General features: G+C 38.7%; 1 protein-coding gene across 4 annotated transcripts in view; it reads right to left on the reverse strand.

The window, feature by feature from the left end:
• LOC145990859 (uncharacterized) overlaps positions 1–23,097 on the reverse strand; it is a 97,434-nt gene that overhangs the window by 17,994 nt on the left and 56,343 nt on the right. For all 4 annotated transcript variants that reach the window (XR_014441987.1, XM_083126300.1, XM_083126299.1 and 1 more), the window contains exons 2-4: positions 19,282–22,516; positions 15,773–15,948; positions 2,514–2,626 (exon numbers count right to left, since the gene is read on the reverse strand). Coding sequence is in view for 3 of the 4 variants with exons in the window: in XM_083126298.1 (XP_082982424.1) it covers positions 2,514–2,626; positions 15,773–15,948; positions 19,282–22,516 (3,524 nt within the window). In the remaining variant the exon portion in view is untranslated. The remainder of the gene's footprint in view (positions 1–2,513; positions 2,627–15,772; positions 15,949–19,281; positions 22,517–23,097) is intronic.

Raw genomic sequence — 23,097 nt, forward strand, 5'->3', positions numbered from 1 at the left:
CGTATTTTCAGTTTCCGCTGAGTGTCAGCATTTTCTCTGCATTACCTTACAGACACAATGCAGAAAGAATGCTTAGACGTTAAGCACTTTTTAAGCATTCTTTCTGCCCGTGTGGACCACGTGTTACGGACACAATGCGGAAAGAATGCTTAGACGTTAAGAATTTTTTAAGCATTCTTTCTGCCTGTGTGGACCTGGTGTAAGTGATGCCTAAATCGGCAGCTATTTCAGTTTTAGTTTTATGTTGATTAGTGTCCACTTCCTAAATAAATATTACTTTCTGGTAAAGCATGCAACCTTTCCTCTTCCTGTTCTTCAGTAGCAACTGAAAATGTTCACTAAAGGAACCGCTGTTCTGTTTTCATTATGGAACGTGCTGAAGCATTTGGAATATATGCAACAAAGATCTAACTTTGGATTTCAAATTTCAAAAGCAAACGTCAGCTGTCAGCATCTTTTCACTTTCGTTTTGCGATTACACAAAAGAAAATGGCTCTTATTTTCTGAAAAACCACAGCAAATCTTTTCCACTGATTTCATGCATGCATGCACTGCCTCTCATACTCTGTGACATCGCACGTCTTTCTCGTACCTCAAGACCAAGTGCTGCCATGCTCTCCTATATCTTTCGTATTTGAAACTCGCCAAGTGGGTTTTGTAACATACAAATAAGGCTTAATTAACATGTTTTTAAATAATATTTGCCGGGAACTACACTAATTTACATATGAAACAGAATTATGTATAAGCAGTCTCAACTGTGCATGCGTGAATGTATTGTTTTCCAGGTTGGGAAGGAAGTTGTAGATGGTGCCAAATAAACATGGTTCTTTCGCCTGTCTTGTTGAAAACTGTGAGTGGTGGGGTGTGCTGGAGGAGGTGCAATGTGGGGGAAGACGATGATGGTGATGAAGGTGAAGGGTGAGGATGGGGGATGTTACTGGGTGGCCTCATTCAGGCCATGGGATGTGCTTGCACTCATGGCTGATATGTAGGCCCTCTCCCATATTTTACATACTGAGGTGTCGGTGGATTGGAGTAAGAGGTCATTGAAGGGGATAATATGGTAGTTGGTATGCACAGCAACAGTGAAGTGCAGGTTTCAGGTGGAGAAGCGGTGGTTGTTGATAGGGAGGTTGAGGACTGTGGATGTTCCCCAGATAGAAGCCACCACAGATGTTGCAGGTGATTTGATTTGATTTGATTTAGTTTATTTTACTTCGCGTTTTGTGCCTCTTGGCTAATTTGCGAAGATGGGGATGAGTGATGAAATGATGAAATTGATGAATGGACATTCACAAACAACCAAGCCCGACCGGGATTCGAACCCGGAACCCTTGGCGTCGCAGCGCGATGTGCTAACCACTCGGCCACAGGGTCGGGCATGTTGCAGGTGAGGATATAAATGAGGTTAGAGGTGTGGCAGGTTCCTTTGTGTAGAGGATGAATTTGCCAGTGGCGGTGTGGATCTGGAGGGTGCAAGAAGTGACAAAAATGGGGTAGTTTTTGTACCTTGGGTAGTTGCATTTGTGGGTGGGGAAGGGGGGGAAGTTGATTGTGATTTTGGGGAGATATGGTGGAGCAGATTATTTTGGAGGTGTGGGGGCATTTGAAAACAACTCTGGGCTTGTCAGGGAAGATGTTTCTGGTGCCAGGATTACTGTGGAGGATGGGAAGGAGGGAACGTAGAGTATGCCTGATTTTGTTGTCAAGTGAGATATGAACCAGTTCGAGATATTTGTTTGGGGACCAGGGTGGATGGATATCCACGGTTGACCAAGGCTTGGTGTAGGCAGAGGTTGTAGTTTTGTCGGGAGGTGGGTGAGGTGTTGAGGCACTGACAACTGAGGACCAGGGAGAATGGGATGGCATTCTTGGTGTGGAAGGAAGGAAGCTGGAGAAGTGTAAGTATTGTATATGGTTGGCATGTTTGATGTGGATAGAAGTTTCCAAATTACCTCCATATCCAGGATATTTTATATATATATATATATATATATATATACAGAAATAGGGTTAGAAATGGTGCCAGAAGGGCGGATAAATACAAATAATGAAGGAGACATTAAACACTTACCACACAAATAGAAATATTGAATTATTTCTATTCGTGTGGTAAGTGTTTACTGTCTCCTTCATTATTTGTATATATATATAACAGGAATAGAATAAAGAAAAGAGCTGGAAGGGCGAATAAACAAAAATAAGTGAAATAGGAGACAGTAAACACTAACCAAACACAAAATATAAATGTTGCTAATATTTTGCGGCTTTACTGCTTGTTCACTGTAGAGCAGAAGCACAGAATACACTTGTCACCTTGTAATCAATGAGATCTGTGATCCTGTGTGCAATTAGCAGTGCATACTGGCTTGGATTTCACTTTAAACTGTACGTCCAGTCATGATTAGCCTATCTCAGAAGTAAGTCATCCTAAAACAAATTTTGTTAAAATGAACGAACTCTTTTAACTTATGACTGATAACCATTCTCAAACATTCTCTTCTTCATACCTGACTTCACTGGCCGAAGATGATGGTTCAGAGACGACAGATCTGGTATTTTGTTTACAAGTAGATATTTCTTTATCTGGTTTGTAACTTTTTGCCACTTTTGCTTGCTGAATCTAAAACAATAGAAAAAATATTTTTTGGAACATATTTTTTTAAAAAAATTAAAGTGTACATACTTCATATATTTGGATATCTCAAGGTAAAAGTAAAAAAAGCCATCAAGTTTGAAATAAGTCTATCAGCAAATAATGTACTAAAAGACTGAATGTGTGTAAATGTGTATCTTCACTTGACACTAAAATCAACATTATTTTGTATTATCTTTGTGAATTGTATTTTGCAAGCTTATAGTGAACAACATCAATGATATTCCATTCAATAATTAATAATGTAGACGATTCTCAAAATTTTGACAGTGTAGCATACCTGAATTGAGTGGAAAGTTCATGAATTAAACCCAACTACAGTAGGGGGTGAAACAAATCTCATCTTTCAATCTCGTATCTTGAAACTTTGTTGTCAAAAAAAGATGAGCAGAGGAAAACATTCCTTGAATTTTTCATTGAATTAATTATTACAAACAAATACTGAACAAAATCATTTCACTTAACTACTACACTTCATACTCAACAAATCTGGGTGCCAACCTTCACAAAAAAGCAAACTCTACAGAACTTTGGATTTGAACTCACGTTGCTGAATTCCTTGAAAGTAAAGATGATTTTGCTCAAGCATTTTACAAACTGTTCTATAACATCACAAAAAGGAATGACTTCATACATGTAAATGTATTGCATAAGAAACCACTTTCCCATTTTAAAATCACATTTTCAGCACATATTCTGAGAAATATTATTTTTTGTTCATTGCATAGTACTTTACAAGATATTGTTAAATATATTTTGTCTAAACTATTTGCAATTATGCTTCTATCTGTTCAGACTTTACACTTCTATCTTTTCAGACTACAGAATGCATTGTTTCTAATCTCAAAAATTCTGATTCCAATGAAGAATTCCAAATAGTCTATGGCATTATTCCCCATAATTAAGTTTTCCGTTTTGTTCTCTCTTAATATGTTGGAATATAGTTTATGAATTCATGATAATAAGGAAGGATGTAAATTTCTCACCATTGTGTATTTTGTATAGCAAAGGGACATGTAGGAAACTGGTTGGTTCTCAAGACCTATGTTGCACATAAACGATTTCTGCACTTAGTAATTTTTCAGGGTGATCTGAAGTGTACACACAAGGCTTCCTTCATAAGAAATTGCATATTATTTGGGACGGCCATCTAAAAGATTTAACCCTGAAAACTGTAAAAAGTCCACAAACTGACATGTTGATTGATTGATTTAGTTTATTTTACTTCGCGTTTTGTGCCTCTTGGCTAATTTGGGAAGATGGGGATGAGTGATGAAATGATGAAATTCATGAATGGACATTCACAAACAACCAAGCCTGAGTGGGATTCGAACCCGGGACCCTTGGCGTCGCAGCGCGATGTGCTAACCACTCGGCCACAGGGTCCGGTTGACATGTTTGAGTTTATGCTGAGGAAATAAGATGCATTTGTAAGCAATAATGTTTGTTTTATTATTTTTTTAAACTAACAGACACCCTGTAGGTACATCTACAAGTAAAAATATTTATGCTTACACTAAACCTTGACATGTCCTTCCCGGACGTATGAACAAACTGTTGAAGTACACCATCCCGCCTGATAGATATGAATCTTGGCTGGAGGGGAGGAGATTAATGGAAGGGCATGAGAGAAAGATTGTGCTGTTACTGTGATTTCTTTTTGTGAGTTTCGTTATGATGTACAACTTTGGTTCATTTTAAATTGCATAATCAAGATAAATAGATTCTGAAGTCATATGTTAAAACGTAAGTTCTGTGTTTTTGTGTCTATTTACTGCAAATCTTAATGTTTTCCCGTGGCCTGGGAGGTATCACACGTATACCAATATATAGTCTCATGTTGCTCATTCTCAATTTGTATTGAGATAAATATATTCTTATGACTATCAATAATATCCTATGGTTCACTCTGGCACGACCGTGTCAATAATTTGGTGCACAGAACGTGGGGCCACGAACACATTGTGCATTAGCTACGTTAACCTTTGGTAACGTGTTTTAGATTTGCAGTTGACTCAGAACTTTTGATGCGCAACAATGGAAAAGAAAATATTAAGAAGTGGAAGCAAAGCTTCATATGTTGATGAAAGCACAGTTCATGTGTTTTTCTGTGAGACTACATCAAGGCTTGATGATACGTTTGTTTGCACTGAGTGTCACAATACTTTTCATTTGAATTGTGCAAAGCTAAAGTCACCAAAGGAAAGTAATTATCCTGGTGAATTAACATGTCTCGCATGCAAAGAAAAACTTGCAGTTCCTGTTACTGCTGATTTGCTCGCGTCATTGCAGCGAATGCTGGAGGCAAATTCCAGCAACCTGCAAACTAGAATCCAGGAAAAAATGACAGAAAATGCTAGCAGTCTTGAAGCTAAAATGGCAGAAAATTCTAGTAATCTAGAAATTAAAATCCAGGAAAATTCTAGTAATCTAGAACTTAGAATCCAGGAAAGGATTACGGAAAATGCTAATAATCTAGAATCTAGAATGCAGGAACATTCTGATAGCTTGGAGGCTAAGTTACATGAGAACTCTAGGAGGTTAGAGGATAAACTTCAGGAAAATATGAATATCTTGGAGCACAGTTTACAACTAAGACTAGAAGAAAGTAGTAGAACTCTTGAGTGCCGGCTAGAAGCAAGGATGGAGGAGAAACTGTCCCAGAGTTGTTCACAACTCGCTGCGTCCAATTCAGAGATGGGACGGAGGATTGAACAACTGACTCTGCAAATGTCTGAGGGACAGCAGAATTTGAACGAAAGCCTTGAAATTGAGATTATGAGCTTACGTCAAGCATGTCAGTCAAATTCTCAGCAGCTGGAATCTAAACTCCATGAAACAGTTGTTCTGTTGAGGGAAGAAGCTGAGCAGACAAAGGAGGACTTCCGAAAGGAAATAACTGAAACACAGAGCGGTTTCAGGGAAGAAATGTCCAGAGAGTTGGACAACCAGGTGACCAGTATGGCATATCAGCTGAGAGGAAACCTGAATTTGCGAGTTGTAGAGACGGTGGCAGAAAACCTTAAAAGCAGCACGGAGGGTCGTAGAGAGAATGCTGAAGAGTGGAAAAATGATATGGAATCCAAACAAGGGAAGCTTTCTTCAGACATGCGTAATCTTTGTGACGAAGTGGCTCAAATTTCAACCACTTTAAGCAAGTTGCCACTCTCCGGTGAATCAGACTTACCGTGGGTGGACCAGCTGGGCGTGCCTTTTCGAAGGTTACTGTCTCCTAGTCGTTCTGAGGTCTCTTCGGGGCAACGAAACCGTACACATGTAAAGAAAAGATGCCACAGAGAGATCGTTTCCAGTTCTTCGCGCAGCGAGTCGACTTTATCGGAAAAGAGAAAAGAAAGAAAATCTCGAACCAATGCTACGCGTGGTGGGATGACTCCACGGATGGCTGACCTGAATTCCATGCGGAAATTCGACGGAAATATTATAGCCACTTCGGCTGAGATTTATCTGAAAGAATTAGATACAAACCTTGAGATCCTTCAGAACCTGCATAGATACAGGCTGGAGATTATTCCTCGTTTGCTAACGGGCATGGCTTATCATTGGTTCTACTCTCATAAGAATGATTTCCACATATTCAGATTTCCGTAGGGCGTTTTGCTTCTTCAGAGGCAAAAGAAAGGGAATTGGCATCTGTTAGGGCCAAACGGTACAACAAAAACCATGACAATAGTTTGGAAGAATATGTTTGGTGTGTATACTCTGCTTACAGAAACCTGAGTAGCCACTACACAGAGCAGGAGGTGGTAAACCTCATAATCGGCCAATTGCCTTATAGAGTGAAGCAATTGTGTATGGCCCACGCTCCCGTAACTGATGATTTGCTTTCAGATTTTGTTAAGAGATACGAGCAAGCGGAAGAGCAGCATGCTTGGTGAACTGCGTGGAGGAAGGAGAATCCTACTCACCAGAACAACCGAGATATTCCAGGTAACTCGGCAAACAGAAACCCGAGGGTTCGATTGGTCCAGAGGCAGAATAATTACAGTGAAAATCGCTCTGCAGGTCCATATAGAAATGGCAATCGTTATCGTCAACAAAGCCAAAATAGGCAGAGACGTGAGTGTGCTGCTGCCAGATACGAGCCTTGTGAGAGACCACGAACTGAGAACCGTTTATCTTCACCGGAGCACAGTGAACCTTTGAGGGAAGGTCGTAGCTCTCCACGATTGCAAGTAGCAAGCAGTGGCTTACAAACAGATGCTGCAGTGTCGTACCCTAGTAATGAGCAGCAACAGAGCGTCGAGCTGACCAGAAATTTTTGCTGGGAGAATGGAGCAACTCTCGACAAGGTGCGGAATTTTACCCCACGCCTGGCATAGAAACGTCCCCTTCTGATGTCGGGCGGTCTCGGATAGAATTGGGGCCTGCAGAAAATATTTCCCAGTTTGTAAATAATGATCTGAAGCTGGTGTTTGTTATCAATCATGAAGAGAGTGAGTTTCTTTACAATTTGTGTCAGGCTAGTCAGTCTAAAAACTTTGGAAGAGCACCTGAGTTCAAGGCACGTGTAGCAAATGATGATATAACTTGTAAATTGGACACTGCAGCTGAAATATCTGTTCTGAGTCTAGAGATTTGGAAGAAAATAAAGCAAAATTTGCCAGGGGCCATGTTACAAGCTACTCCAGAGGTGCGACTTATTGATTTCGCTGGAAAAAGTCGAACTCGAGTTGTGGGAAAGCGCAGAATTGTGCTGGAAATTGCTGAGAGCACCATACCTTTAGAAATTTTTGTTGTGAAGGATTTGCCTTCAGACTTATTATTGGGTTATTCGTTCCTGCAGAAATATGAAGCAGAGATTAATCTCAAGCATAAAAAGTTATATTTAATGGTGGATGGTGAGCCAATTAAGCAAAAGCTAGATTATGATGATTCCATTGAAGCAGATGAGCGTCCGGAGGATTGAAGCTAGCTACGATAAATGGGCTACACCGCTAGAGGATATAAGGGAGAAGATTGACTCCAGTGAATTATTGGCTAAGGAACAAAGAGCGGAAATATTTGAGATATTTATTGCACATAGTAAGGTGTTTTCAGAGAGGCTGGCACGGAAAATGGCTTAGTTTGTGACATTCATCTGCCCAGTGACGTTCCAGTAAGTCAAGGACTTTATCCAGTTGAGTTGCAGAAATTCTTACGTTTTCTTCACGTGTATTGCCAGTGTGTCTACCTGATATTGTTCAAAAGGCTCTTCAACATTGCCTCATTGGTTGATAACAATTACAAATTACAAATTGATTTGTACGTGCAGTTTTATCCAAGATTGTACTAAATTTCCAGCCCGAATCCGAAGAAGGTGAGAAATACTGGTAGAGTAAGGTTGTTCAAGTGCGGTTACGAGAACGATATGCTGTGCAGAGGCGGAAACTGAAGCAGAAGTCCATGCTTTGCAGTTGAAGGAGGAGCACCTGGTGCTGCTAAGAAGACATCGTCCAAGTTCAGCTGTTAACCGAAACATTTCCAAGTCGTTTTATTTGTGGACAGGACCGTTCATAGCTACCCAAGTGAAATTCAACATGCAGTGTTATTGGACACAAAAACTTGTAAGGAAGTGTGCAAGTTGAATTTCGACAATCTGAAGATTTTTAATTGTTCTCGAGACATGAGGAAGATACTTTTAGAAGGTTGAATTAAAAAGCTCCTAGACTGTGAGTGCTTCCACGAGTCATCGTCGATTTTGTTACTCAATGGAGGGGGCTATTGACATGTCCTTCCCGGACGTATGAACAAACTGTTGAAGTACACCATCCCGCCTGATAGATATGAATCTTGGCTGGAGGGGAGGAGATTAATGGAAGGGCATGAGAGAAAGATTGTGCTGTTACTGTGATTTCTTTTTGTGAGTTTCGTTATGATGTACAACTTTGGTTCTTTTTAAATTGCATAATCAAGATAAATAGATTCTGAAGTCATATGTTAAAATGTAAGTTCTGTGTTTTTGTGTCTATTTACTTCAAATCTTAATGTATTCCCGTGCCCTGGGAGGTATCACGTGTATACCAATATATAGTCTCATGTTGCTCATTCTCAATTTGTATTGAGATAAATATATTCTTATGACTATCAATAATATCCTATGGTTCACTCTGGCACGACCGTGTCAATCTCTCTGTTAAAAAAAAGCTTGGCTTAAAAATTCAAATTTTTAACAAATGTTGGTCAAATTTCCACCTAACTTTTAAAAGTAAAGAAGTGATTTTGATCAAGATGTACTGAAAATTGTTAGAAAGTTCACTTCAATAGCTACAAAATGCATTTAATTCCAGGTGTCTAGTTTCAATGGTTTCTGAGGTATTAAGTGATGTGTAAAGTGCTGCCACCTAGGTATTCGAAGCTGTAAACTACCAGCAAGTGGGGCAGTACATCCTCTGACACACAGGTGATAACAGCATATACCTTTCCTCCTGCCAACATGACAAATTATACAGATTCATCATAATATGTAGGTGGTATCTTATTTCAACAAATACAAAAATATCAAATGTTGCTTAGCCAGCCCCCATGGCAGAGTGGTTAGCACATCGCACTATGACCTCAGGGGTCCCAGGTTCGTATCCCAGCCTGGGCATGGATGTTTGTCATTCATCCCTATCTTCCCAAATTAGCCAAAAGTGGCACAAGAAGCGAAGTAAAATAAAGCAAATCAATAAAAAAAATCAATTCTTGCTTATATTTCTGGAAAATTTATTACCTACAGAACAAAGGTACACTCAGATTGAAACCTTGGCTTTAACGTAGGCAATGGAAAAATTTCCTGAATGTGTGTTAGGTTCAACAGTAAATTTAGGAACAGATCATAAACCATTAATTCAGATTTTGGGTTCTAAAAATGTTGATGAACTAATTCCTAGATGCAGTGATTTAGAATAAGGATAATCAGGTATGATTATGCAGTAAGTTACATTAGCTGATAACCTGTCTAGAAACACTGTTGAATATAGCTTGGATAGAAGTGAATTAGGCAATGAAGTTAATGCCTTTGTGAATTCTGTTGTTCCAAACTGTCCTGTCAAAGATTACTATCGTAACGTTCCGTAGTATCTTTTAATTATTATGTACAACGAACTCCAACTGCCAGTCCTTCAACCATAGTTTTCCAATCAGGAAATATTTATTTATTTATTGATAGAGCTCAACAGGCAGAGCCCAATTATAGTGCTCTAATTACATAATATTACTACAATAGATTCAGTGTTCCAGTAATAGTATTTTTAAAATTGTATAAACTCATTGCAAAAATATCAATTGTGTTATTTACACATGAAATTGTGTTGAAAGAGTTGCACGCTCTCCACACCGGAGAGGTAGAAAGAATTGATGTTTTCGCTCTCTGGCAATGAAAGATTTTGTGCTTGGGACGTGTTTTGGAACTGGGAACATTAAATGATACGGCTGATAATAAGTTGGAATCGTCTTTTATACCGTTAATTACTTGATACAGAAAGAGCAGGTAATTTGCGCAAAGTGAAAATACAAAGTTGTTCGTTAGAAATTGCTATTTTCAGATTATTTATATGATATTTAGCACTTTCAGCTGCGTACACAGAATGAAAGTAAGTTGCAAAGGCATTCGCGATGTCATTTTCGTGTCAATATGTCTGCACCGACTTTAATAGCTTCGCAGTTTTGATTGGACTTTTTGCTTTTGATATAGGACCAGAATCGAGAAGGGTCGGCACTTATCTGGTCTTCAGACTGTTTTATGTAATTAGTGTAAGCTACAGTTATGTCTTTCTTAACCTGTGCGCGAAGCAGAAGGAATTTTTCCCTATAGTATTCTTTGTTTGTAATACTTTTCTTCCATTTTAAGCTGTGGTAAGATTTAGCTTTAATTTTTTTCACTATAGCAGGCATAAACCAGCAAGGATATGTTGAGTTATGTAATTTTTTAAGGGGAACGCACTCATCAAATATGTCATAAATTAATCCGTAGAAAATATCAACAGTTTCATTTACTATTTATTAGCGTCCAATCCGTTTGTGATACCAAACTGTGGAGTTTTGAATAGTCGGCTTTCTTAAAGTTGAAGATGGAAATGTTTTGTTTTGACTTTTTATTTGATTTTACGGAAAGGCATTGGATCTCAGTTATTATTGAGGGGTGATGTGTGTCTTCCGGTAGGAGAGGGTGCAACTCTCTACTTACATCTACATTACTAACATTCGTTAATATAAGGTCAAGTAACCTATTGTTTACATTTTGAATATTGTTTACGTTTCCGAGAGAATGGTAAGATATTAAAAATTTGTAGATCTTGACACACTGGCGTAAGACTTAATAAGTCAGCATCCACACTTGTAATTTCAGGTAAATTAAAGTTACCACAGAATAGCATAGTATCTCCTGGTTTAGTATGGGTTTCAACAAAGTCGTAAAATTTGTCATATAATGCCTTAGTTGATTTGGGGGGGGGGGGAGTACACAACACCAATATAGAAATTTCTTGTTAAGCAATACTTTAACTAAGATGGAGTCAGGCTGTTGCATCGGTTCTCCTACCAAAAAGAACGAATGGTCGTTTTTTTACAGGCACAAGTGCACCACCTCCACTCACTTTGCCGCTAAGGTCACAGCTTCGATCACATCTGTACACAGTGTACTGGGAATCAAAGTATTCGAAACTCAGGTGAGACGACGTTAGCCACATTTCATTAACACACACTACATCTAGATTGTGGCTCAGTACGTTCTCATAAAATGGCCTACTCTTGTTTCTCAAACTGTGAACATTTTGATAATAGAACGTGAAATAGTTATGAGCATTTCTTCCTTGGGAGTGTGTAGAGATGACGTCACTTTCTAATCTTACCTCACTCTATAGCTGCACGACGTCTCCCTTCTCCGAATTCCACAGATCCTTCCTGGTTCCTGGCAGTCGGGGTTCTTTGGGAGCACCTCAGGTGTTGGTGACCGTTTACATTTCTGCGAGGGGGAGGCTTCGATGTGCTGCTCATTGTCGCCCTTGCGGGCTTCGAACATCCGTTCGGCATTGATGATCTTGTTTTGGGGTCGTTGGTCACCTCGCTGTAGGATTTTCTATTTCTGTACGCTGGTTCTTGAGGGGGTCGGGAGGAGGAGACGAGGAGTTCAGCGCTGGTCGGGGCCTTCGATGTTGACGGTTCCTTGGGCGATCGAAGGGTGTAGGTCGGAGCGTAGAGGTAGAGGTTCCTTCGTTCCACTCGAAGAAAAAGGCACTTCGCTACACTCCACAGAAGGTGAAGCTTTTGAATTCACTTCTGTGTTTTGGTGCACCTCTTCCGTGGTCACAGGCTGCAGTCCGTTAGCATCCAGATCGCTCAACGTATATACGTACTTTACCCTCGATGTGTAGTTTGTCGTACCTCAGTGTTGCATGGAGATTGTTTTCTCTGGCTTCTTCCATGTATTTCCACAACTCGCTGCAGATATCGCGAACACGTCTCGAGTAGTCGCCAGAGATGCAGATGCCAGTTCCACGAAAGAAGCGCGCACGAGCAAGAACGGTTTTGCTATGTCGTAGTCAGACGTGTCAATCTCCAGAATGTTCCACAAAGCATCTCTCACGAGTCGCTCAGAACAGTTCCAAGATTCTCCGGACGTTTCACTATAACAATGGAAAATTAAATTGTCCCTTCTTGACCGGTTTTCCAAGCAATCCAATTTAAGTTCGCAGAACTGTAGTTTAGATTCAGAAACATCAGAGGAATGCAGTGTCAGACAGCACTTAAGCTCTTCCTGGTCATCAGCAGCATAATCATGTAAACAGGTGAAATCCAGGAAGAGGCTACAGGCCTGACTCTGCATTTGTTTAGTAAATTGAATTTGAATAAATGTGTGGGAGGCAGGGAGATCAAGCGCAGTAAGAGATAGAGGATGAATTCTAGGAAGAGCGTGTTGACGCTAGTCGCGAGTCAGACTCTACGTACAGTCACAACAGTGATGTGCGGTGATGTCGACACTTGGGGTAGCAATCAGTGGCTTGCCCAAGGGAGGTTGGTGTGGGTCATAATCCCCCTCCCCCCTTTAGGGTCCAGTATTCCTAAAAATAGAACGTCAAAGAAAGGAAAGGATTGCAAAATGAGGAAGGACTACTGAAAAGAAGCACGTCTTAATCCCACTCTCTTTCGAAAATCCAAAACATGTTGATTTGCCTATTAAGCCAGAGATCCCGGGTTCATACCCCGACCTGGGCATGGGTGTTATTTGTGTTTGTCCCTTCATCAATTTTATCATACCAATGATTTGATTTATGCTACTTAGCGTCACTGTCACATTTGGTTAATCACGAAGATGGTACAATACAATTAATGAAGAGACAAACACAAAAAAACACCCATGCCGAGGTCGGGGTTCGAACCTGCAACTCCTGGTGTCATAGCGTGCAGTGATAACCACTACCCCGCGGTTGGTTGATTTGGTGTTTAAGTCCACTTTATGTAAATTACATAAAAGCTAATCGGGACTGGACCCACAGTTTAAAGTGGGATCCAAACCACAATGTGCGTCCACCTGGTACCGATCCAGGGCCACTTGCACTCCCCCACGGAGGTCGGCCGACAACAAAGATGAGTGGAAAGCTCTAACTATTCGGATACTTGGGTATCGGTAAAGAAAACTGCGTATTTACTCAGTGGTACGTAAATTTCAATTGGATTTTTGAAACATCATACTTGCATATGATTAACGTTTTTCCAAAAAATTTGCATTCAATGATTTGCCTAATTTCTTCATCTCACGATCTCGTTACTGAAGGATCCGGGCTCGAGCCCTGGCCTGTGCACGAGTGTTCCTTTGTAACCACTTTTCATCCGTTTAATTTAATCAACGTTCATCGTCATGGCAGAAGTTAGGTAAAGTGATGGAAAAGCAACGCTAAAGAAATGAAAAAGAAAATACAAATAATTTCCTCCCAGTGCATCTGCAGGGCACTGTGAAATCAGGAGTCCAGAGTTCTCCATTTATGATTGTCCCTCGTGACTTCCATAAGCTAATTAGCTACCTATCGCGATTAAATCTATACAGCTAGAAAAAGTGATGGAAGGTGGCAAAAATTAAATATATTAGAGGGGATGAACAGGAAACAAAACACACCTTTTTGTAGTTTCTTCAACAATATTCGTTTGGCTTTTTTAGTTCTGGGATACATTTTACATTCCAAATTATTTCATTATTCACTGCAGAGTACAACACATAGGAATAAGAATGCGCGCTCGTCACGGGTTCGTATCCCGGCCTGAATTGTTCTTTGTGAGGTCCCTTCATCAATTTCATTATATCATCACTCATCCTCATTTTCGCGATAATCAAATGTGGCAGAAAGGTGAAGTAAAATAAACCAAACCAACAACAACAATTAGAACGTGCGTTTTCTTGCCCAAATTAATACATCCGTATTCATGACTGTTTAACTTACCCATTTTTTTTTATTGGAGGCCAAATTATTAGAATATTTAAATAAAACACTACTAAAACGAGGGCGAGAGAGAGCGTGAGCAAATATTTGTTATTTAATCATTATATATTCCATATTTGAAAAAAAAAAAGAAAAGAAACCATAACATTTTTGCACATAATACAAGTACGTTCCCATTCATATACAAATAAAACTACATCCCATATTATACATACATATTGTACAACGTTTAAAAGGTTGTGTAAATACAGAGAACATAAGTACTGCAGAAAATTTTCCCCCGAGTTCTTTAGAGGATTTACAAAGGAATCGAAGGGAAACCAATCCCCTATCTGTCCTATAGGAGATAGACTGGAGGACCTGAAACCATGGGCTTTCAACCATGGGAGCGGGGGGCGAAGGGGCAAGGGAGGTACAGGCAGAAATCTTCCCTTTCGCTTTGGGCGGTTGTCTATACCTGGAACTGGTAAGGCGTAAGAAGAGCCAGCTAGGGTATCCAGCCTTGCCAGCTGATCACATCGAGGGACGAGAAGCATGTGGAAAGAAATGTTGCATATGAACTGAGGAGGCTTCAAGATATATTGTGATTTGAAAATAATTAGAGACGTGAGATTGATTGATCTATCTCTGCTAGACTAGCTACTCCTCAGTGCACGTCACTGAGTCACAAGCATAACCTCTCACAGCAGATCTTCAGTTGCAGTACAGATACAGGTATATCCTTTCATTAGCCATGCTCATCCAATCTGTAGGGGTTTAAAACTCAAGAGTTGTGTATTGCCATTCAAGTGTATAAATTAGTACCTCTTGCTCTTTAGCATCAAGCTCACCATGAGCAGAGAGTGCTCTACCACGAAGGATGAATGATGAAGTGAGCTACATTCCCAAAATACATACCTAAGGGTATGAAACGCTATTAAAAAAAATGAAAGAACGTCAGGCTAATTGAGGACTCACGTTTTCTGCAAAGCTATTTTAAGTAATTTTCTATTAATTTCGGTAGCCACTGCCACCATCCTTGTTGGAATTCGTTGTGTGGCTAATGATGAAATGTGTAAACAAATTACATCCTACACTTTGAATGGATGGCCTCAAAAAAGTAGAAGGGAGAAAAAGGTTGGTGAAAATGCACCTCCAAAGGAAAACAAAACTTCCTGCATGGTTAAGAGATAATGTTTGTTACTAAAATACAAATAAGGTTCAAGAACTATTTACCTCAAATTTTGTTGCAGGGACGTAATTTTTTGTATAGCGTGACCGGCTTAAAATAGGGGGATGTGTAAGGTGCTTCCGCCTATGTATAAAAAGCTGTAAACTACCAGCACCTGAGGCAGAACATCCTCAGACCCATAGCTGATAACAGTCTTCTTTCCTCCTACCAACAGAACATTAAGGTTTCTGTAGACAGCAACATAAGCCAAGCAATACCATCCACCATGTTAGCAAACTGAATTCTCCCATGCAAAAAAATTCTGGAAATACTGGTTCCGATATCCTAAAACATGTACAAAATCTATGTACTAAATATGATTTTTTTTCTAAACTGGTCACGGAACCAACTATTTTTAAATTGGATGACTTAGAATAGAATGACTCTCTTATTAATATTATAATTTTTGTTGCGTTATCCTGTGCTTGCAAAATCCCTAGGGACACCACTGACCATGATTCATGTGAGAGAAGGGCTACGATTACATACCAACTTCCGAGTCACGTTTCCTGGAATCCTGTGATGCAAGCAATAGCTGGACAATTGGGAAGATTGGTCAATGGTAATGTCTGGGTTGATCCCAATCCAAACAAACGCACCCATAATAGAATTATTTGAAGTACTAGAGTCCCTTATAGATCTGAATTTGTATTTGACAGATTGACCTGAAAAAATATTCAAAATATATGTTGAATTCATGAAGTTATTCAGTATGTTTATTTTTGCCATACACTTAATGAACATGAAAATAAGTCAAAGCCAGTATTATATTTAGTTGCAACCAGTATAAGCACAAAGGTGTTTTCTTGGGATGGGACATATTAATTGGCACACAAAATATCAGCTGAAGTAAGCACAATAATGAATCAGTAAAATTACAGAAAATTTTACCAACATGATGTATCTACAAATAGCCTGTAATTTAATGTAAATTCTGCAACTCTGTTATTTCCATGAATATAAACTTAAATTCATATACTCTGGTTATGTAAATTAATATCTAAATAGGCAGTTTAATTTTAATAAACCAAAACAAAACCTACTGCAGTTAACAACCTGTAGAAATTAATGACATAAATAAAACTTTAGCGTTCCTTCTCTTTGAATACTTGCAATTTTATATCTGATTGATAGAATAACAGTTATTAGTATTGGCAAAACTTTTATATCGTTCCATCCCTAACGTAACATCTGCTTCAAATTAACTGATCAAACTTTCCATCTTTCACAATTATTTGCATACATATTCTACAATTCTTCTCATACTTAACAAAGCCACACCAACAGCATGATAAAACTAAAGATAAATCGATTGTGAACTTTCAATTTCATGTTCGAGTCATGATCAGGGTTGGGTTGGAGACTGGATTTGATTTATTATTTTATTTAACTTCATTATTCCATAATAAATACAGATTACCACATAGTTTGTTATTTAGGTCATTATTACATCTTCACAGCCATTTTTGTATCACATTGATTGGTAGTGGCATAATAAATAATATCTATGTACAAAAAATATTATAAAATTCTAATTTTAGTAGCTATTGGCAATTACAGTCCATCAGTGTATCAAATGGATAAGTTATGACTTCAAAAGCAGAGAAATTGCACATTTTTTTGTGCAATGACAATTTTTGCCTCATTTCTCAAAATTGACACATAACAAAAAAAATTTACTTTGCTATGCCTTGTTAATTTTTAATGTGTATATGCTTCAATTGTTTGTTATTTTCACATTAATCTGTTCTTATTGGTTTGTGTTATCAAATCTATAGTTTTTGGATTTGTGTGTGATTAAAAGTGAAACAGGAAATGGAGGTCATTTCCGGTTACTAGACATTTGTAAAACTATCCAGTCCGGCATGGATACATCTGTTGTTGATTGGGTTGCCATGACAACCATGAACGATGAGAGACAGAATGTTAATTGTGAAATGTAAAAAGATGTGTATGCGAGTTACATAATAATTTACCAGAGAAAGGTTCATTGGGTTGTGGTTGTGGTTGTAGTGATATTATAAAGCTGCGATTGATTTTAATTCAGATGAAATGCCATTAAACTTTATAAAGGTAAGGAATTATGTTTAAATTTAGATTGATTTATTGACTTTGTGCTTTAAGTCCACTTTATGCACAGTAAGGCTAATCGGGACTGGACCTACAGTTTAAAGTGGGATCCTAACCACTATGTGCCTCCATTATGTTTTCATTTCTTCAACATCACGTACTGAGATGGCTCAGTGTAGTCGCAAAATAAAGGAGAGTCTCATAACTCTGCTGCGCACGGAGATTGGGCAACTACCATGACATAGTTATCCTGTGGCTCCTACCTAAAGGAATGTCTCAACTTTATTAACATTTATTTCCAAGTTTTATATTTTCACTCTCTATTTCTTTGCAATAAAATTTACTTATTTAAAGGTTTGTTCACCTGCTCATTTTGTTTAGTGGAGAAATTTTAGCAAAAAAATAATGCAGGTTCAACCAGGCATTAGTTCCATATCTCTAAAATTCTGTACCACTGTTCTACCAACTGAGCTACAGAGTTAAACCTAGTTTCACCTACCAAATGCTGGTATGCTTAAGACCAGAATTAGGGTACTTTAAGTTAATTTTAAACCTCTCTACTTTAATTGTAATGATGATGATGAATGATTTGAATCAAGAAAAGAACATCCATGTATTACAATACAGTACTCCTGCTTTCACAGCACAAAATGCTCCATCATTAATCTTTACTGGATGGAACCTTTTATGCTGCATCACATCTGTATCTCAAATGTATTTTTTTAAAATTTCCAGTAATGTGCAATATATATATATATATATATATATTTACTGTGGAGAATTAATGTCGGGGGAGGGGCTGGGTGAGATAAGTCTCTTGTGGGAAGAGAAATTTTGAAATATCATTCCCATAAATCATTTGAAAGCAAGGGCCTTCTTCAGGGGGGGAAGAGTACTTTGTCCCCCACTAGGAAATGAATATCAGCCTAAAATTATATATTTCTCACCTATAACTTTATTTTAGTTGCAGTAATTTGTGTTACTTACTCTAATGAACTGAAATACGAGTAAGACATAATGATTGAACACAAGAACTTAAGAATGAAGCAGTCTTTGGAAGAAAATCTTTGCTTTACCCCTCCCTCCCTCCCCCTGAAAAAAATCATCATATGAGCTAGGTTCGAAGTAGAAAAAGTATTTAAAAATCTCTTGAGTGAGTCACTACAGTTAGTTCAAAACTAAACTAACTAACTCCCTAGCCTTCTTAAACCCGAAGGTTCATGGCTGCAGCAACACAGGCCTTCCATCTTTCCCCATCTTGAGCAAGTTCTATATACTCTTTTCCATCCCTACCAATTTCCCTTAGGTCCATCTCAACGTTGTCCCTCCATCTTCGTCTTGGCCTTCCTACAGGTCTCTTACCATCAGGTTTCCCAACAAGAATCCTGTAAACTCCTCTTTCCTCTCCCATTCGTGCCACATGGCCTGCCCACCTAAGTCTTCTTGATTTAATTATTCTAATAATATCTGGACATGAATACAAATTATGTAACCTTCTCCACTCACCTGTCTCCTCATCCCTTTTAGGTCCAAAGATTTTCCTAAGGATCTTAATTTCAAATATTCTCAATTTATGTTCCTCTTTCAATGTAAAGGACCAAGTTTCACATCCATATAATACTACAGGCAAAATTACTGTTTTGTGTATTTTAACTTTTAGTTTCTTAGATATTAAACAAGAAGACAAAAGTTTATGAAGAGAGAAGTAACATGCATTTTCTGAATTAAGCCTATTTTTTATTTCCTCTTTAATATAATTTTCATTTGTTAATATTACTCCTAAGTATTTGAATTTGGAAACTGAGTTCAAAACTAGATAAAATAAAATTGGTTCTTACTTTTGAACTATAGATGCAACCATTACAAGACAAATTTTGCAAAAATAGTGTTGGACTGCTGTGTATGGATCATTACAAACTAAGACTTACCAACATAAAGTACATCCTGGAGATAAAAGTGCTCAAGGCAGACTCCAAAAATATATGTCAGGTGCCCAAGAAACTTAACTTCAAGACCACCTTTGGTTTTGAAAATTCCTTCCTTCTTTCCAAGAGAGGATATCATCCCTACTCTTAAGGCAATTCCAATTTCCAAGTTTGCTGTTTCCAGCTGCGAGTTGGCTGCTTTCAAATTTGTAGGCGGAAAAACTTTCCAAGCATATGTGGCAACGTATTTACAGAAGTGCACGGATGGTTTGTCATCTTCCCTCACCATCAGTTGCATTGTGTCCCCAATCTTCACGAAATCAGCAGAGTTAGACCCATGCGGCAACTTCTCACCTAGCTTCTCCAGGCTCAAGTTGTGGGTGAAAGTGTAGACCTGTTCCATGTGATGTTCAAATCTCACATCTATCACAAAAGCATCCGGGGGATACAGCCTGGATACTGTTCCTTCATATATTTTGCCCCAGATTAGCTTCGTGCCACAATACGTGAGGTCCTGATAGAAAACCGGTTTCTTCCCTATCCACACCAAAGTGCTGAAACACTGACCACTGTGAAGTTGCTTGCAATTCAAGTAAACACTCATACCAGGAGACAAGTACTTGTCAATGGATTCATCGTTACAAAGCTCATGCATAATACATAGGGTATTCTTATGACACAGTACTTCTTTCTCTTGCTTATCAAACTTACACGAAAGAAGAACCTCATCAGAATTCAGAATTTTGCTAACATTACCTGTTATGCCATAATATGCAAAACCATTATTTTCCGAAATCATACAACACACTTGTGCTTCAATGCTTTTACTCCTCAAGCATGATGTGTCCATCATGGGGTTAGGTCTCAACCATTTCGTAATTGGTTTATGTCCTATCCAAACCAAGGAAGCCCTGTATGTAGCTCCATTGATATCGCAGGCATTCAATTTGATGGCATTGTAATTAAAAATTTCCTTTTCTGTTACATACTCGCATAATGGTTCCTGGTTACAAGGCACATCATGAATATGTAGAACATTTTTGTTGAATATGACTAAGAAGGATGTTTTAGAAATGGTGCAAGACAAAATACCCTCGTAGTCAGATATTATGTTGATTAGTGTGCCTACGTAACCTGTCAAGTGTGTAGGATATGTAGCAGGCGGTTCACAAATTTGGAGTTCAGTGTTGCTCATTTTGATTGGTTTGTCTCCTCCTGGATGTGTTAAATCTGTCTTTGAAGTAATTTTACAAAGTTCTATGCTTGTGAGGGCCAGTGTGCCTTTCTGGGAACCACTGCTATCAGGTAGCAACTGCTCCGTGTTACTCTGTGTAGGTAATTTTTTACAATATACAGAAGATAATCTTTCTGATACACTATCAAACACTTCACAATGACCCTCTGCATTTTCATGTGACCTTCTACAAGTGTCTGTGCAAAAAACTGAGTCCCGTCTGCATCTATTTTGTAAAGCTGAACACTTCCATGTGTGACTAGCACTCCACTTGCAACCAAATGCTTTCCATGCCTTATTGTCATACTTAACAACCATTTCCACATGATCTCCTACAGCAACAAATTGGTTTAAGTCCACACCTACAGTTAACTTCTTGCCAGTTTTTTCAACACTGAAATTAGTGATGAGGGTAAATACAGGTACAGAAATTCCCTGAAATGAAACCGATGAAATAAAAGCAGATTGAGGAAGCACTTCAGTCACTACTGCTTCATATGTTTCACCACATTTAAGATAGTCATTTTCATGGAGAGAAGATTCCTGGAAAACTGATTCTGAAATGTTGTTGTTTGAAGTGTTAAGAGGTTTTACACTCTTTCCAAATGCTTTATCGTGAAGCGAACCTCCTTCTTCAATGTTTTCTGATGTGTGTTCATTTTCCTTTCTTTCATTGAATCTAAAATTTAAGGAGGACCTTTTCAATCTGTCACCATTTCCTCTGAAACTTGCAACGTCCAAACAAGATGAGTGATACCCCATGACTATTCCGCTCTCATCTCCAATGCCCAATATCACTCTTCCAGACAATCCTTTCACCTCTTCAGCAACTACTTCTGATATCATTTCTGAAGCGTCAACATCCTCGGACATTACGTTACAGTGCCAAGTGGATGGTTGTATTGAACCGCTTGAAACAACAGATAAGTCATTAGTCTTGATTGCAGAGATATCTAAATCAGAATGCTGTAGAGTTGCCTTCTCTCTCCCTCCTCTTTCTGGCATTCTGGTTCCACTGTCAGCACTGGAACAGATGTCGCTGTCAATCAGAGAGTGTGTCCCATCATGCTCTGATTTTGCGGAAATACTTCCGGATGATGTTGATGTTAAAGACAAATGTCTCTTTTGAACCCACACCCGTTGTGCAGTGAAAAATGCATCAGCTGATCCCCCGTGACCGCAAACCACGTCCATCTTAACTTCCTCTTCAACAGACAGAACCTCAAACAGAGAGGCATTGCATTTCACCTTCTTTCCTTTAATGTAGACATTTTCTTTGAGGAATTTTGCTCTTTCCTTTTTACCCTTGCACTGAAAAGATGCAATCCCAAAAGATCTTGTTAATGACTTTATAATTCCATTTACATTGAATACGGGAAACTTGTTGCATGCAGATTGATGGAGCTTTTTCCGTTCATAGTTTTGAAAGACACGATTTCTAAACCTTTCCCAATCAAATTCTTCAGAATCATCTGAACTGCTGTCCTCTCCACGAAGTTCAAGGTTGGGAGGCTTCTGTCCAATCCAAGCACAGAGAGTTTCATACACAGCTCCTGAAGCATGAGGTGTTGACAGTCCCTTGGCATCAAAATTTACAACTGTTCCAATGGATATAAAACTACATAATTTTTTCCCCTTGCAGAGGGTACCATTCATGTAAAGGCATTCCTTCTTTAGCAGTACAAGTGTTTCAACATCGAGGAGTTGCATTCTCAGAATCCCTTCTGAACTGGAATCTTCAACAAACTTTACTAATTCACCTCTATGTGAATTAAGTATTGGACAAAACTTCGTTGATGTATTTGTTTCTGATAAAACAGCATTTGCCTGTTGTTCTTTACCAGCCCTGTCACTCGGATGCCATGTCTGAGGAGGATCAGGCAATGTTCCATCAATTTTGCACTCATCATAATATATCTCTATTTTCACCATTGTAGCTGATGCAATAATGTTCAACAAGAACTGTTGAAGTTTAGAAGATTTAATTTGAAACTTCAAAGTGGTCTGCAACAAAGGAAAATATTATCTATTAAAGATTATTATTATTATTTAAAAAATGATTGTACTATTAATTACTGCTTCTGAACTGAGAATGTATCTACAGGGTGGCTCAATAGAACGGGGAATTTTGGAGCAGATTAATAAAAGAGAATACATAATTTGAAACACTTAGTGAAGCCAGTGAATAGTACAGAGTATGCCATTGTTGAATTTCATACCATTACCTTATTTCTTAAAGATAACATCTGACAGACCACCTTCTCTCTGAGACATTCCTGCAGTCTGTGAGAGACATTGTGCATGACATGATGTAACATTGCAACAGGAATCCTGGCAATGTCCTCTCCTATTCTTGCCTTAAGTTCTTCTGTCGAGTATGGTGAACCTCACTTGTAAGATGACCCCACAAGAAGAAATCACATGCTGTGAGATCAGGCGATCTTCATCGCAGCCTCCACACTGCCATTCTTGTAATATGCTTTGACTGCAAAGGCATGTTGCACACCACTCCACTGCTCCATGATTACTAAATGGTAAGATGTTGCAAGCAGCATTGTATGTGCCATTCAGTGCTACCAACCTAC

This window comes from Lepisma saccharinum, chromosome 8 (genome assembly GCF_977018435.1).
Source record: "Lepisma saccharinum chromosome 8, izLepSacc3.1, whole genome shotgun sequence".
NCBI classification, from domain to species: domain Eukaryota; kingdom Metazoa; phylum Arthropoda; class Insecta; order Zygentoma; family Lepismatidae; genus Lepisma; species Lepisma saccharinum.